The sequence below is a fragment of the Melospiza melodia genome, chromosome 28 (assembly GCF_035770615.1).
Source record: "Melospiza melodia melodia isolate bMelMel2 chromosome 28, bMelMel2.pri, whole genome shotgun sequence".
Lineage (NCBI taxonomy): Eukaryota > Metazoa > Chordata > Aves > Passeriformes > Passerellidae > Melospiza > Melospiza melodia.
The window spans coordinates 8601693-8617301 of record NC_086221.1 but is presented as its reverse complement, the minus strand read 5'-3'; the positions used below and the strand labels follow the sequence as shown (position 1 = coordinate 8617301).

The window sequence follows — 15609 nt, the reverse complement described above, 5'->3', positions numbered from 1 at the left end:
GCTCAATAATTAGCGTTCCGCGGCCGGGCGGGGCCAGCAGGGCACGGAGGAGCCGCCAATGCGGGTCCCGCTCCGTCCCTGCGGGTGCCGCCAGCGCATCGCGAACCGGCCGGGAACGGAGGAACGGGGCTGGCCGGGACCCTGCCGTGACAGGGCACCCTCCCGGGGGCCGGGACCCTCCCAGGGCCGGGGCTCTGCCGGGGTACGGGACGCTCCCGGGGGCTGGGGACCCTCCCGGTGACCGGGACCCTGCGGTGACAGGGGACCCTCCCGGGGTACGGGACCCTGCCGGTGACAGGGGACCCTCCCGGGGTACGGGACCCTGCCGGTGACAGGGGACCCTCCCGGTGACCGGGACCCTGCGGTGACAGGGGACCCTCCCGGTGACCGGGACCCTGCCGGTGACAGGGGACCCTCCGGGGGTCCCGGGCCGGGGCTCAGCGCGGCGGGCGGGGCGCGGCGGGCAGGCGGTAGCGGCTCCGCACCAGGTAATCGAGCAGCTCCGCGGCGCAGTCCCGCAGCAGCAGCGGCAGCCGCGTGGAGCTGTAGCGGTAGTAGAGCTCCCTCCGGCGCAGCGCCGCGCCCTTGAGGATCTCCAGCGCGCACTCGTCCCGCGGCGCCGGCCGCTCCTGCAGCACCTCCGCGGCAGCGCGCACCGCGCGGTCTGCGCGCCCCCGCGTCAGCGCCGGGGACGGGGGACAGTGGGGATAACCGGGGATGGGGGGGAGAACGGGGACCCCCGGGGATGGGGGACAGTGGGGATGCCCGGGGATGGGGGAGAGTGGGGATGCCCGGGGATGGGGGGGAGAACGGGGACCCCCGGGGACGGGGGACAGTGGGGACCCCCGGGGATGGGGGACAGTGGGGACCCCCGGGGATGGGGGACAGTGGAGATCCCCAGGGGATGGGGGAGAGTGCAATCCCCAGGGGATGCCGAGAGAGTAGGGACCCCCGGGGATGGGGGACAGTGGGGATCTCTGGGGTATTGGGGGAGAGTGGGGATCTCTGGGGAATATGGGGAGAACGAGGACTCCCAGGGGATGCGGGAGAGTGGAAACCCCGGGCATGAGGGAGAGTGGGGACCCCCGGGGATGAAGGCACCCGAAGGGGTGTTGGGCTGTGCCAGCCTGTAAGCAGTGCCCAGATTTATGTGGCACAGGGAAGTAAAAGGCTTTTGAGGCTGTTTTTGGGGGCAGACAGGTGGGATCCCCCTGCAGCTGGGGGGACAGGCTGAGGGGGCAGGAGAAGGAGCCGGGGTGGGGATGCCCAGCCCTGGGCAGGGCTGGCACAGCTCTGCTCTCACCTGTATCGATGAAGCCGAGGATGCAGAGCGTGATGGAGACATTTATGTTCTGAATGGCGAACTCCTGCCTCAGGGAGCTGAAAAATCCATCCAGGGCAAACTTAGTCGCAGAGTAGGGGACGGTAAAGGGGAACCCGACTTTACCTGGGCACAGAGGGAAGTTCTGTGTTAGCACACGAGGCTGCTCTACCTGAGCTGCTCTTCTGCCCTCCCTCAGTGAGGATTTCACCTGGGAAGTGCCATCCTGCCACCTGAACAGCAGCCTTACAAATATTCCTGCTGGCTTCCAGCTCTTAAGGCCAAAGCTGTGGCTCACATCTCTGCTCAGGACATGGGCAGCCCACAGCAACCACAAAACCCTCAGAGAGGAGAGATGGAGCAAAGCTGGAACTTATCCCTGGCCTGAGCTGCTCACCAGAGCCCTGACCAATGCAGCACTGTGGGGTTTAATTGGTCAAAAACCAAAATGGGGAGATTGGGTTGAGCAGAAAACAAATTCCATCAAGAGAACCCCAAACCCATCTGGATTTGGGTGTTGGGGCTGGTTTTGGTGGGGTTTTGTGTTGGAGCTAGTTTTGGTGGGTTTTTGTGCTGGGGCTGGTTCTGTTGGGGTTTTGAGCCTGGTGTCCCTGTGTGCTGCTCTGGCACTCAGCCCAGGTGCATTTTGGGCAGTCCCATGTCCCCAGCCTGGTGGCACTGCCCGCTCACCTGCCATGGATGAAACCACCACGATGCTGCCCTCGCTCTCCTTCAGCATGGGCAGGGCTGACGTGGCCATGGCCACGTAGCTGAGGAAGTTGATTTCCAGCAGCTTCCGGACATGCTCAACGTCCCCATCAAAAAAGCCAAAGTAGGATGCACCAACGTGGTTCAGAATGAGCATGTCAAGGCCTCCTGCCAGCAGAAAAACAGGCATTAGTGCTGGGGGAGAGGGCTGCAAGCAGTAAAACAACGTTTCCTGGGAGCAGAGCAAGTGCAATCCAAGGAAATCAGGTTTTTGGGTCAGAGCTGTGGCCTGTTATCTCCAGAGCAGGGATACAGCCTGGATGGTGGCTGCCAGGAAATATTTTGCTGTGATATATTTTGTTAGTTCGAAACACAAATGCCACAGCCCAAGGGAAATCACCCTGAGCTGTCAGTGGGACAGGAGGGAGAGGAGAGGGGAGCTCCCTATAGGGCTGGAGCATTTCTGAGCTGTGACCCTTGGCTGCAATGGCCAGAGCTATGGATCCCCCAGACCCCGGCACTGGGCTGATGAAATCCAGGGCTGTGGCACTGCAGCAGGGTGCCAGGAGGCCACAGGGCTGCAGTCAGAGCGCAGTTCAGTGTGAGAGGCAGCAGTGCAGAGAGGAGCAGGGTCAGTGTGAGAGGCAGCAGTGCAGAGGAGCAGGGTCAGTGTGAGAGGCAGCAGTGCAGGGTCAGTGTGAGAGGCAGCAGTGCAGAGAGGAGCAGGGTCAGTGTGAGAGGCAGCAGTGCAGGGTCAGTGTGAGAGGCAGCAGCGCAGAGAGGAGCAGGGTCAGTGTGAGAGGCAGCAGTGCAGGGTCAGTGTGAGAGGCAGCAGTGCAGGCAGAGGAGCAGGGTCAGTGTGAGAGGCAGCAGTGCAGAGGAGCCGGGGTGCTGGCAGCGTGCAGAGCGGGCTCAGACGTACCCAGCGCTGTCTGTGCCTCCCTCACCACGCGCTGGGCCAAGGCCGTGTCCTCCATGGAGCCGCTGACGAAGCGCGCCGAGGCTGCGCCCAGCTCCAGGCAGCGCCGCACCACCTGCCAGGCCAGGAGCAGGGCTCAGCACCGGCCTGGCTCATCTGGAGCCCCATCCCTGCTCTGGGGACCTCATCCTGGCCTGGAGACCCCATCCCTGCTCTGGGAGCCCCATCCCTGCATGGGAACCCCATCCCTGCCCTGGGAGCCCCATCCCTGCTCTGGGAGCCCCATCCCTGCCCTGGGAACCCCATCCCTGCTCTGGGAGCCCCATCCCTGCCCTGGGAACCCCATCCCTGCCCTGGGAGCCCCATCCCTGCTCTGGGAGCCCCATCCCTGCCTGGGAACCCCATCCCTGCCCTGGGAACCCCATCCCTGCCTGGGGACCCCTCCCTGCCTGGGAACCCCATCCCTGCCCTGGGAACCCCATCCCTGCTCTGGGAGCCCCATCCCTGCCTGGGAACCCCATCCCTGCCTGGGAACTCCATCCCTGCTCTGGGGACCTCATCCTGGCCTGGAGACCCCATCCCTGCTCTGGGAGCCCCATCCCTGCATGGGAACCCCATCCCTGCCCTGGGAGCCCCATCCCTGCTCTGGGAGCCCCATCCCTGCCCTGGGAACCCCATCCCTGCTCTGGGAGCCCCATCCCTGCCCTGGGAACCCCATCCCTGCCCTGGGAGCCCCATCCCTGCTCTGGGAGCCCCATCCCTGCCTGGGAACCCCATCCCTGCCCTGGGAACCCCATCCCTGCCTGGGGACCCCTCCCTGCCTGGGAACCCCATCCCTGCCCTGGGAACCCCATCCCTGCTCTGGGAGCCCCATCCCTGCCTGGGAACCCCATCCCTGCCTGGGAACTCCATCCCTGCTCTGGGAGCCCCATCCCTGCCTGGGGACCCCTCCCTGCCCCGGAGCCCGCTGGCTCTCAGGTGTGGGTGTTGGAGCTCCCTGTGATGTGTCCCCACCTAAAACCAGTGGTTTGGGCTTTTGGGAGCGTGTTTGGAGCTTTGTGAGCTTCAAAGGGAGCCTGGAAAATGATTCCTTGGGTGAACGCGTTACCCGAGGCAGTCTGGCTGGAAATGCAGGAGCAGCAGCAGGGGCAGGAGCCTGCTGTGGAATGAGGGTGTGTGGGGATGTGTGTGCAGCTCAGACACTGCGGCGTGGGGAGATCTGTGTGCAGGGGGGACTGCCAGGTGTGCAGGAGGGAATGCCAGGAGTGCAGGAGGGAATGCCAGGTGTGTGTGTGTGTGTGTGCAGGAGGGAATGCCAGGTGTGCAGGGGGGACTGCCAGGAGTGCAGGAGGGAATGCCAGGTGTGTGTGTGTGTGTGTGCAGGAGGGAATGCCAGGTGTGCAGGAGCTCCCAGAGCACAGGGCTGTGTCACCATGACCTGTGACTATCACCATTGTCCATGTGTGACCTGTGCCCAGGTGGGACCTGTGACTGTCCCCATACCCAGCTGGGATCTGTCCCCATGCCCATGTGTGACCTGTGCTGTCCCCATGCCCAGGTGTGACCCATGCCTGTCCCCATGCCCATGTGTGACCCTGTGTGCCATGGCTGTTCCCATGGCCATGCTGGGAGCTCCCGTGCCCATGTCTGGGTGAGCCCTGCCGTGGTGCCCAGCCGTGCCCATTTACACTCTGCAGCCTGGGCTCTGTGCGTGCCGTGAGCAGGACGTGGGCGCCCATCCGTGCCAGGTGATATGCCATCTGCTCCCCGATGCCCGTGCTGGCTCCCGTCACGATCACCCGCTTGCCCCGGAGCATCTCTGTGACACAGGCACAGCCCTGCAGTCAGCCTTGTGCTATTAGAGAAACCTCAAAACTGAGAAATAACAACCCTGGGTGCCCTCCAGATCGGCAGGTAGTTGGAAGGTAAATGAGTGCAGAGCATCCAGCACTCCCATCCCATGGAAAAAGCTGTGGAGCTGCTGCAGCCCCCCGAGGAATGCAGGGACACAGGGACAGCTCTGGACTCTTCCAGCAGGTTTTCCCACAAACCAGGACAAAATTTATCAAAGCCCCAACTATTCTGTAACAAAAGCAACCCACTGAGTGTGTGCTCCAAACTTCAGCACTTACAAACCCCGTTTATAAACTCTTTTCCTGCACTCAGGAAAATGGAGCACCCAGTGCCCTCTCCCCCTGCCTCACCTGCTCCCTCAGGAGGTTTTTCTGCACAGTCCCTGCTCAGTTTGGTTTAAATCTTTGTTAAAGCCCCTTTCGGTATCCACCAGCCCACAAAGGCTCGGCCTTGCTCCGAGCTCTGACCGGTTTCCGTGCAAAACACCCAAACGTGGCTTTTTGTCGTTCTTTCCTTAAAGCCAGAGTCCCTTTGGATACTCACCCGGTTTGAAGGTGTCCCTCGCAGAATAGAACCAGAAGGCCAAAACCAGTCCCAGGAAGGGAATGAGAATCTTTTGCAACCGACCCATCCCACCGTGGAGCCAGGAAATGCAGCAGGAGAGAGAAGGAAGGAACAAAAACCCCTGTGCAGAGCTGCTCCTGAGGGAAGCAGCGCCGTGACCCTTTAAAAACCCATCAGCCGAGGAGCTGCGGCTTCCAAAGGCCTGGAAAACCACGGCTGGGGGGATGGAGAAGCCAAGCCAAGCTTTGCTTTGCTCCCTGCAGCTCGGCCTGGCCAGCGGGGCTGTTTGGGTCCTGCCCGGCTCTTTTCATATTTCCTGTCCTACATTAAAATGCAGAATTTTGCACAACACCCTGGAAGAGGTGTGTCTTTGCCGAGCAGCATCAAGTTTCACTTGGAGAGCATCAGAGGGAGCCCGGCGCAGGTGGTTCAGCGTCGTCCCTCGTTCCTGCAGGCCCTGGGCACGGATGGGGGACGGGGACAGCCCCAGACGGTGCTGGGCACCCCGGGCAGGGCTGCTCTGTGCCCCCGGGGCTGGCAGCAGGGACTGGGCAGCTCCTGCTCCCCAGACAGCCCCGGGAAAGGCTGGTGGAGGGGAAGGGGTTTGTGATCCTGGCTGCTGCCAGCCTTGGAGGGGCAGAGCCCAGAGCTGTGCCCGGAGCGGTGCCCAGGGCTGTGCCCAGGGCTGTGCCAGAGCCAAGAGCTGTGCCCGGAGCGGTGCCCAGATCTGTGCCCAGAGCTGTGCCCAGGGCTGTGCCAGAGCCAAGAGCTGTGCCCAGAGTTGTGCCCAGATCTGTGCCCGGAGCTGTGCCCAGAGCTGTGCCCAGGGCTGTGCCAGAGTCAAGAGCTGTGCCCAGAGTTGTGCCCGGAGCTGTGCCCAGAGCTGTGCCCAGACCTGGGGCTGCGCTCCCGGGGGATGCTCCTGCCCTGCTGCCTGCTCCGGGCAGGGATTTGTCCTGGCAGACCCCAGCAGAGGGGAGAGGGAGCTTGGGGAGCCCTGCAGGGAGCTCGTTCCAGGGCCCAGCTCAGGCAGGTTTGCACAGGCAGCTCCAAGGCTGAAAACACTTGGCAGGAATTTGGATTCTGCTTCTTTTTTTTTTTTTTTTTCCTTTTTTTGAGCGATATTTGGGTTTTTTCAAACCATTATCAAATGCAGAGGATTTTCCTTTTTATTTTTTCCTTTCCCTCTTGCTTTCTTTTATCTCATAGACGTTAAAGTATTATTTTTCCTCCCCGGCTGTCCCAGCCCCCTTTGCCATGAGCAGAGCCATGAAAGCTCTGTCTTTCTTTGCAGACAGAGCCCTCACAATATCAGGGTCTGCCCTCATTTTCTTTTCTCCTCGCACATCCTGCCAGCCTGCACCAGTGGAAGAGCACTCCCAGCCCCAAGGGAGATGAGAGGCTTGGAGAATGGCTTTGGTTTGGTTTGACATCACATTTCTGCCCACTGCTGGTTTACAGCAAACACTGTGATGTTCAAGTCGTTTCCAAGCCCTAAATTTGTGTTTTTTCCCCTGTGTGACCAAATTGGGAATTGCTGCCCTGGAGTTCCATTGTTGGACAGCGGCTGCTGGGAGCCCTGGCTGCTATCCACGTCCCCAGTGCCCTTGGGGCTGGTGCCTGGGGTGACATCCTTATCTGCACCCCTAAATTTAGCCTGGCAGCCCTGCAGTGTCCGTGTCCACTGCAAATAGCACTGAGGGCTCTCTGGACACATCCAGCCCTGCATTGGAGAGGCCTCAGCCCCTGGGACGAGGGGCTGGATGTCAGCTCCGGGCTGAAATCAGATCTGGGAGAGATGGCTGCACACAAAGACTCACCACATTCTGTGCCAGCTGCATTTTTCCTGGGAATTTAACGTACCAGGGAAGTGTCACGTTCGCAGGTTGGAATAAACCACATTCAGACAGGTCTCAGAACAACAGAAACCATCCTCATGGGAGCCCAGCAGTGTAACTCAGCCCGGGGGCAACGTGTGGCTGTGCCAGGAGTTTGTCCTGAGGGTCTGGGTTTAACTCAGCCTTAAATGCTCTCCCCAGCTGCTCGCTGGTCCCATCTGGTGTCTCTCTGCTCTGTCCCAGTGTTTGTAATGAAACAGTTTTGCAATTGGCACCTTGCAGGGGCTGTGGCCACGGCCCCGTGTGCTCCGGGGTGCTGTGGGATGCTGTGGGGTGATCCGGGATGCTGTGGGGTGCTGTGGGGTTCTGTGGGATGCTGTGGGGTGCTGTGGGGTTCTGTGGGGTGCTGTGGGGTAAAACCAGGGATCAATACTGGTCTCATTCCCCCTGTGCAGAGGGTCCCAGGTCCCTGCAGTGCCCAGGCTGGCCCCAGGCTGGCCCTGCAGGGTGAGCTGGGTGCAGTGCCCAGCCCAGGGCAGGGACAGGGGCAGGGCTGTGCTTTAGCTGTCTAATCCCTTTAGCTGCCTTAGGAGCGGCTATTTTGACTGCTCCCAACCCTCTTTGCTGTAAGCTCATCACCTCGGGGCGGCAGCCCTGGGCAGAGGAGGAGCAGCAGCAGGGCAGCAAACCTGGGGGCTCTGGGGGGGGCACCTGGCTGGGCTGGGACTGTCACCTGGGTGAGATTGATCCATGTGAGGTGATGGACACAGCTCTGGGCTGTCCAGGACTGTCCCCTGGCTGTGATCTGGCAGGACCTGTGATCTGCCATAGCCACAGCCCCCGTCTCCCTGCAGTGTCCTCACACCAGGTGTGCCCAGGAATTCCAGCCCAGCCTTCCCTGCTGGAAATGTGAAACCCCTCTAAAAGCTGGGATGGGCAGGGCAGTGGAGCTGGTGCATCCCTTCAGGCCTGAATTCTCCAGTTTTCCCATGAAACTTCCATCGGTATCAGTGAGGGGGGATTGTTCAGCCTTGCCAGAGAAGGGCAAGTTCAGCCTTGCCCAAGGGCATTTAGTTACAGACTAAATTCATTTAGTTACAGACTGAATCCATTTAGTTACAGACTAAATGAGGTAATTCTCAAACACTATTTTTTAAAAAGCACTATAATTTTAATGAGGAAAAAGTACTTTAAAAGCTTGAGCAGATTTTTGGGCAGATACTGGGTAGGATTCTTTCTCCGCTCTGTGCTGCTGGGTTTGTTTGGGTAACAGAAATAATCATCAACAAAATGAACTGTGGGTTGTGTATTATGAAAATGAAATAGTGAACTTCAGCCGTACTCTGGTATTTTCAGGTCCTGCTCTTATGTAGGAGCTGTGCCTTGGGCACTGAGGTCTGGCAGGGCTTTCCCATTTTCCATGATCCAGTGTTTGGCTCAATGCTTTGCTGTGAGCTGAGAGCGGCACGCTGCTGGTGCATCTCCAGTTTCCATGAGCTGTGTATCCTGCTGCTCCTCCTTGTCCTGAGGGTGTCTTTGAGCCGATAAGGAGATTTCCTGCCCTGGTCAGGACTGGCCGGGCCTGTGTGCTGCCCTCCCCTCTGTAATGTGGCCAGGATCACTCAGCCCTGGCTGCCTGCAGACTTTATTTGACTGACATGACACAGTCCCAAATGCAACAGATTCTTGCTAAGCCCCAGAACATTTTTTAAATAGGTGAAAGTCCTCTAATGGTCCTGGCAGGGCTCTGAGTGGAGCCTGGAACAGTTTCCACACCCTCCAGGCTGTGCCATCTCTGTGTTTTTCCATCTGTGGCTCTGGAATCCAGCATTACCCTGCACACTCAGGTGTCTGTGGCGGCTCTGTGAAAGATCCCAGAAAGGTGGAAGGGTTTTGGCTTTAGGGTCTGTGAAAGATCCCAGGAAGGTGGAAGGGTTTTGGCTTTAGGGTCTGTGAAAGATCCCAGAAAGGTGGAAGGATTTTGGCTTTAGGGTCTGTGAAAGATCCCAGAAAGGTGGAAGGGTTTTGGCTTTAGGGTTTGTGAAAGATCCCAGAAAGGTGGAAGGGTTTTGGCTTTAGGGTTTTTAGCTGAGCAGCAGCTGGAGCCTGCTGGAGGGCTGCCAGGGCAAGAGTGGGTTTTGGTTTATTTTAAACCAGTTCTGAGCACACGTGGCCATGGCAGGGACAGATCTGTGCCACTGAACCCAGGTAACCCCAGCTCCAGCTCGGGCCATGTGGCGCCCGTGTGACACAAATGTCACCTCCTGCCCAGCTGGGCCCTGGGGAGGGAGCGGAGGGACAGACAGACAGACAGACAGACGGAGCAGCCCCAGAGCCGCCTCTCAGGGTTTATCTCCTCCACTGTCCCCCACGTCCCCCCTGCCCCACAAAGGAGCCAGAGGTGGGAGCAAAACCTCAGCAAAGCAGCACGAGAGGGCTCTGACAATAACAGCAGCAAGAGAGAACACGGGTACCATAGAAAATATTTATTGATCTTGCAAAATGGTGTAAAACGCGTCCGTATGAAAAATAAGAAACCACGCTGTGCATGGCGCACAGGTTTATACCAACAAAAGGTATTTTTCCCCACTGCTGCACAGCAGCAAATAAAGCCCTTCTCTCGTGGCGGGTGTCAGACGTGCAGCCTCCTCGGGCCGAGCCTTCCCTGCGTGCTGGAACCCCCCTGGTGGAGTCTCTGTGCGGATCAGCCTAGGACGCGTGCTGCCGGGTCACCAGGGCCCTCTGCAGCGCCGGCTGTGCCTTGCCCTTGGCCAGCACCAAATCCTCCCTTTTCTGCTGCTCCCGGGCCGCCCCGGGCTTGTTCTTGTCCTCCTCGTCCTCCGGGCTGGGCTGGGAGCTGAAGGGGCTGCACACGGTCTCCACCAGGCCGATGACCACCCCGAAGAAGGCCAGCACGCTGCCCACCATGTACAGCTTGACCATCTTCCTGTTGGGCTTCTGGCTCAGCATCTCCTTGGCGAAGGGGATCAGCTCGTGCACGGTCTCCATCTCAGCTCGGCAGCAGCGGGGTCTGGTGTGGCTTCTGGGGGAGAAGGGACAGGGACGTGAGTTCGATCCAGCTGCTGTGGTGGCAGAGCTCCCTGAGCTCCCTGAGCTCCCTGAGCTCCCCGCAGCCGGCCTTAAATGGGGAGCGGGGATTTTGCCGAAGGTTTGCTTCAGGAAAACGCAGCCACCCTGTCCCTGCGGTGCCCCAGGACAGAGGCAGGGCCACCCTGCTCAGGGCACAGCCACAATCACCCTGCCCAGGACAGAGCCTGAACCACCCTGCCCAGGACAGAGGCACCCAGCCCAGGCTGCGGTGGGGGGCACACGCTGCTGGTCCCGCGCATTTCGTGCAGCGTCCTGACCCGTAGCATCCCATCCCCTCGCATCCCCATCCCCATCCCGTGGCATCCATCCCCTCGCAGCCCTTACCTGGTGTGTTCTGCGGGCTGTGCTGCGCAGCGAGCGGTGCGGTGTTCCTGCGGGCTGTGCTGAGCGGTGCAGTGAGCGGTGCAGTGAGCGATGCAGTGAGCGGTGCAGTCGCCGCGAGGCTCTGCTGCTGCTGTCGCCGCTGTCGCAGCCGCCGCGCTGCCGCCGCTGCCCGGAGCCGCCTCCGCCGCCTTTTATCGCCGCCGGGGCGGGCGGGGCGGGGGCCGGGCCGGGAGCGGGGCCCGGAGCTGGGGCCGGCCCGGCCCCCCCGCGCTGGCAGCTCCTGCCCTAATCCGGCCAGACCTTTTAATTATTTTTTTTTTTTTAAACCCTTTTCTCCCCCACTTTGTAATTATTTTATTCTTTCTTTTCCCCATTCCATTTCTTCCTCCTTCCATTTCTCCTTGCGTTTTCCCATCCCTCCTTCCATTTCTCCTTTTTCTCTTAAAAAAACGTATGTTTTTCCTTCCTCCAAAAAACCCCCCATGATTGTCTCAGTCTAATTCCTGAAACAGAGACGTGATGCCTGACTTGCTGTACCTGCTTCTGCAATAAATATTTCATCTATTCAATTTCATATATTCACAGTGGCTGTGGTGATTGCCTGGGAGGCAGGGAGAGGGTCTGTGTCCACAGCTCCCAAAACAGGGCAGGGTTTGGGTCAGGGCTTGGGGCTGTGCATGGCCAGTTCAGCAAAATGTCCCTGCCTGGCTGCCAGTGGCCAATTCACCAAAACGTCCCTGCCCTGCTGCCAGTGGCCAGTTCACCAAAACGTCCCTGCCCTGGCTGCCACACTGCAGGCAAGGGGGTGAGAAAATACCTCAGCAGGCTGGTGTCACAGGCCGAGGTGTGACAGTGTCACCCCAGCTGAAGTGCGATCATGTCATCAGACTGAGGTGTGACAGTGTCACCCGGGCTGGGCTGTGAGGTGCTTGTGGAAGGTTTGTCCAGGTGCCTCACCAGAGGGAACCATGAGCAGGTGATTCTGCAGGTGTGACAGCCCCTGACTTCCTGGGAGTGAGGGAACTTGGGGAAGCTCCAAAGATGGAGAAGTTACATCCAATCAGATCCACTCCTGACTTGTCCTGCGCTTGGTGCTGAATCTGTGTCACCCCCTTTGTGTCCCCCTTAGTGTCACTCTCTGTGTCACCTGCAGCACGGTGCTGCTCCCATCCTGGGCTGCAGCCAGGCTGTGTTGCACCAATAAACCCCGGCATTGCTGATGATGCAACAACGATTGCATCATCATCATCATCACCCCCATCATTGCTGCTGCTGCAGCTCCAGCAGAGCAGACACTGCAGGAACCCTCTGGGTTCCTGCACATCCCAGCTGAGCCCAGAGGGCTGCCACAGCCACGAGAAGTTGTTGATGATGGACTCTGGGTCAGACTTCTGGGCAGATCCATGTGGCTGAGGATGGGAATTGCTCTGCCAGGCAGTGTGTAGAAATTAAAATATCAGCTGATGTTGTAGCAGCAGTTTTAGGGAGAGGTTGGTGCATGAGGAAGGAGGTGAAGTTCATGTCCTTCCTGCCTTCGTCCCCTCCTCCTCCTCAGCTTTGATGCCCCCACACTGCCTGGTTCCCTGCCCACGAGGCTGGGCACCGCTGCACCACCCCAAAAAGGGGCCCAGCCCTTGAATCTGCGGGATTTCCCTGTCTCTGAGCTGTGCCGGGTGTGGGGCAGTGACTCAGCCCTGGCTCCTCACATCCCGCACGTCCCGAGGCTGCCCCGGCCCTGCAGCGCTCCAAGGAAACGCTCCTGCTGAAAACTTGGGGTTTTTTTGGGTTTTTTTTTTGCAAGTTTTGAGTGTGCTTAGGAAACTGTATTGCAAGACTGGCTGTAAAAGTTGCTAAAGACTCGTCTATCCCTCCTCAGCGTCTGGGGTTTTCTACTTTAAATAAAGGGTCCTTATCTTCCCTGCCAACTTGGCGGCCGAGCTTGCAGCTGATCGCTGACTTCGGGCTCTGTTTTTTCCCCTTCTGCAACACTCAAAAAAAAAAAAAAAAAAAAGGAAAAAAAAGGCTTTTGGAGAAAAGATAGCCGGAGGAGACAGCAGCCAGACAGGGGAGGTGAAGGTCACGGCTGGTCCCAATCCTGTGGCTCTTTGGGGTCACTGTGCTGCCCCTCCGGCCCTGCCCAGCCCCGGCAGCAGCAGCGGCTCAGCTGAGCCGGCCCCTGACACAAAGGGCACTGTCACTGTGACTTTTCACCTACAAAAACGATTTTTGGTTGTTTTCGGTTTTTTTCAGGCAGGGTTTTTATTGCCTGCTGGACCTGATGTTTGCAAGTCTTTCCTTGAGGGCTGGGGAGGGAATTTCTGTTCATAAAATACTGATGGAGATGTGCATGCATTCCCAAAGCTCTGAGAGCTGGAGCTTTTGGGCCAGCACAGAGCTCAGGATAATTTTGAGCATTAACCAATCAGCTGATAATCATCTCTGGCAAACACTTCTCATGGCAGCACTCAGATTGTGTTGATCTAATTTAACAACATTTAATTCGATTTTGGCTTAGATTTCAGTAACAAAGTCTATGCAAGCTCGTTGTGTGGACATTTAAATTGAATTAAGTGTGGCTAAAACGATTAATGATTAACACCAAATTAGACTAATTTTAGCCGTTCTAAATCTTATTTAGGAGCGTCTGCATGAGGATTCTGTCAGGTTTAATCGCAACTTTGATTAACCCGGGCTTTGTGGCCGGGGGAGCCGCGCGGGTTTAACGTCATCGGGGGGAAGAGCTGGGCCTGAACCTCGCCAGCAGCGTCAGCAGCCGGGGATTAACCTGGATGGGCTGGGAGGGGAGCCTGGGGTGGGCAGAGAGGGGATGGGGCTCCAGCAGCTCGGGGGATGCTGCTCTGGCAGTTCAGGGCATGCTGCACCGGGGCTGCTGCTGCCTCTGCCAGAGCTGAGCATCCTCCTGGCACCGCTGCCTGGGCACGGCTGAATTTGGTACCACGGGGTGCCCTCAGTGCTACGGAGTGACCTCGCTACCCCAGGGTGACCTTGGTATCATGAGGTGGCACCAGGGATTCCCTCAGTACCGAGGATGGCCTTGGTACCATGGGCTGACCTTGGTACCAGGGGTGCCCTTGGCCATGCTCTCGGGATGGCAGCGCTGCCCGGGCCGGGCTGGGCTGAGCTGGGCTCTGCTCCCAGCCCCGCGGAGCCTTCCAGGGGCTCAGGTTTCACACCCAGGGCTGGCACACTCCGGGCTGGCAGGGGCAGGGGCACAGCTCAGGTTTCACACCCCGGGCTGGCACACTCTGCGCTGGCAGGGGCAGGGGCTCGGCAGGCGCTGGCCATGCCCCGGGTGCGTGCTGGGGGCTCTGGGAGGAGCAGAGCTGCCCTGAAAGGGGCTGGGAGGGAAGGGGAGCTGCCCCTGCTGCCAGAACAGCCCCATAGCAGGGCACTGCCCCATAGCAGGGCACTCCCCCCACCCAGGACATTTCCAGGGTGCCCGATCTGCTCGGGCACAGCACGAGGCAGTGTCGCCCTGAAACACTCAAGGAATAAGGAGAGAAAAAGGAAAGGACACCCTAAAGCCCAGCAAGGTGTGTTAAGGACCCGTCCTATGGAAAATGAATAAAATAATGCAGGTGTGGTTCCACAGCCCAGCTGTGCCAGAGGAGCCTCCCCCAGGCCGTGATGGACACGGGCTGCAGACAGCTCTGGGCACGTGGCCGGGCCGTGGTGACCTGGTCGGTGTGCTGACCTGCTCTGCTGTGGGGGCTGAGGGGCCATCGCTGTCCTGGACGGGTCACAGGGACACGAGGGACCCTGCTGCTGTTGTGTGCCTCTGTGCCCTGTCCCTGCACCTGGTGCCAGCACTGCCCCGTGCCCCTGGTGCAGCTCCTTGGGCACCAGAACTGCACAGAGCTGTTGCCTCATCCCCCACGTGTCCATGAGTGGGCAAGGGTCGGGCACTGCTGGCTATTTTCTGCTCCGTGGGCTGTGCCCACCCCTCATTCCAGCCAGGGAGGGCAGCACAGGTGGGAGCAGCCTCTGTTCCACCTGGCAGCTCAAAGGAGGCAGGCAGGAGCAGCAAACAGCGTGTCCTTGGTGTCACACAGGGGGACTCTGTGCCTTAAAGGGGGTGCCCAAATGTCCCTAAATGCCAATTTAAACTTCTGCCCTGGATGTTGCAGGGAAGGCTTTTGGGGGGTTTGCTGGCTGGCACCAAATGGGTGCAGAGATCCCCCCATTCCAGTGCCTGGAACAGCCAAAACCCCCCAGAGGGGAGCTGGACGCTTTCCTAATGGAATATTTTCCTGTTTGGAAAATGGGGACGTGACAAAAATAACGCTGCTCCCCTGCAAGGGTAATTTTATCAAGGGCCCGGTGGGAAGGGAGCACAGAGCCAGCCTGTGTCCTGCCAGCCCTGCACCGTGTCCCTTGTGCCTGGGGGGTGTGCAGCCTGGGGACACTGGGGACACTGGGGACACTGGGGACACTGGGGACAAGGATACTGGGGACAGTGGGGACACTGGGGACACTGGGGACACTGGGGACACTGGGGACAGTGGGGACAAGGATACTAGGCACACTGGGGACACTGGGGACACTGGGCCATTCTGTGCCCACCCATCATGGGTCAGGTCACAGGGAACCCCATGGGGTGGGGAAAGGAGCAGGGGGGAAAAGGAAAACCCACTTTAATTTAAGGGTAAATCCTGAGCCTTTGCTTTGCTGCGCAGCTCTGTGGGAGGGATTTGGGAGCACTGCTGAGCTCCTGAGCCCTGTGCTGGCCACGGCTGTGCCCTCCATGCAGCACGACCCTGTGCCAGCTGTGCCCACAGCTGTGCCCACACAGGCTGGGCTCACAGGGCTGCTGCCCTTCGGAGCCAGCTCCCAGAGTTACTGGAATTTAAACCCAAAGTAGGTCAGTGGCGTTTTGGTTCAAAGTGTTATTTGCTTACAGAGCAGGTTTTCAGAACAGGAATTGGAATTTCGTCAGGAATTCCTGAAAT

General features: G+C 59.2%; 2 protein-coding genes across 2 annotated transcripts; both read right to left on the bottom strand.

The window, feature by feature from the left end:
• Positions 1 to 437: 437 nt before the first annotated feature.
• Positions 438 to 5677, bottom strand: LOC134430189 (11-beta-hydroxysteroid dehydrogenase 1-like). The gene is given in 7 exon segments (XM_063177742.1): positions 438 to 664; positions 1304 to 1447; positions 2012 to 2197; positions 2952 to 3063; positions 4637 to 4767; positions 5346 to 5605; positions 5607 to 5677. Coding segments are annotated over 7 exon segments (1131 nt in total).
• Positions 5678 to 9675: 3998 nt separating this feature from the next.
• G0S2 (G0/G1 switch 2) lies at positions 9676 to 10754 on the bottom strand. The gene is made up of 2 exons (XM_063177804.1): positions 10640 to 10754; positions 9676 to 10247 (listed from the first exon to the last, which is right to left on the bottom strand). Exon 2 carries the CDS (start codon positions 10211 to 10213, stop codon positions 9914 to 9916), a length of 300 nt encoding a protein of 99 aa, XP_063033874.1. The 5' UTR covers positions 10214 to 10247; positions 10640 to 10754; the 3' UTR covers positions 9676 to 9913.
• Between the last annotated feature and the right edge of the window lie 4855 nt (positions 10755 to 15609).

Coding starts and splice junctions, on each gene's coding strand:
- G0S2 (XM_063177804.1), bottom strand. CDS start 10,213: ATGGAGACCGTGCACGAGCTGATCCCCTTCGCCAAGGAGATGCTGAGC.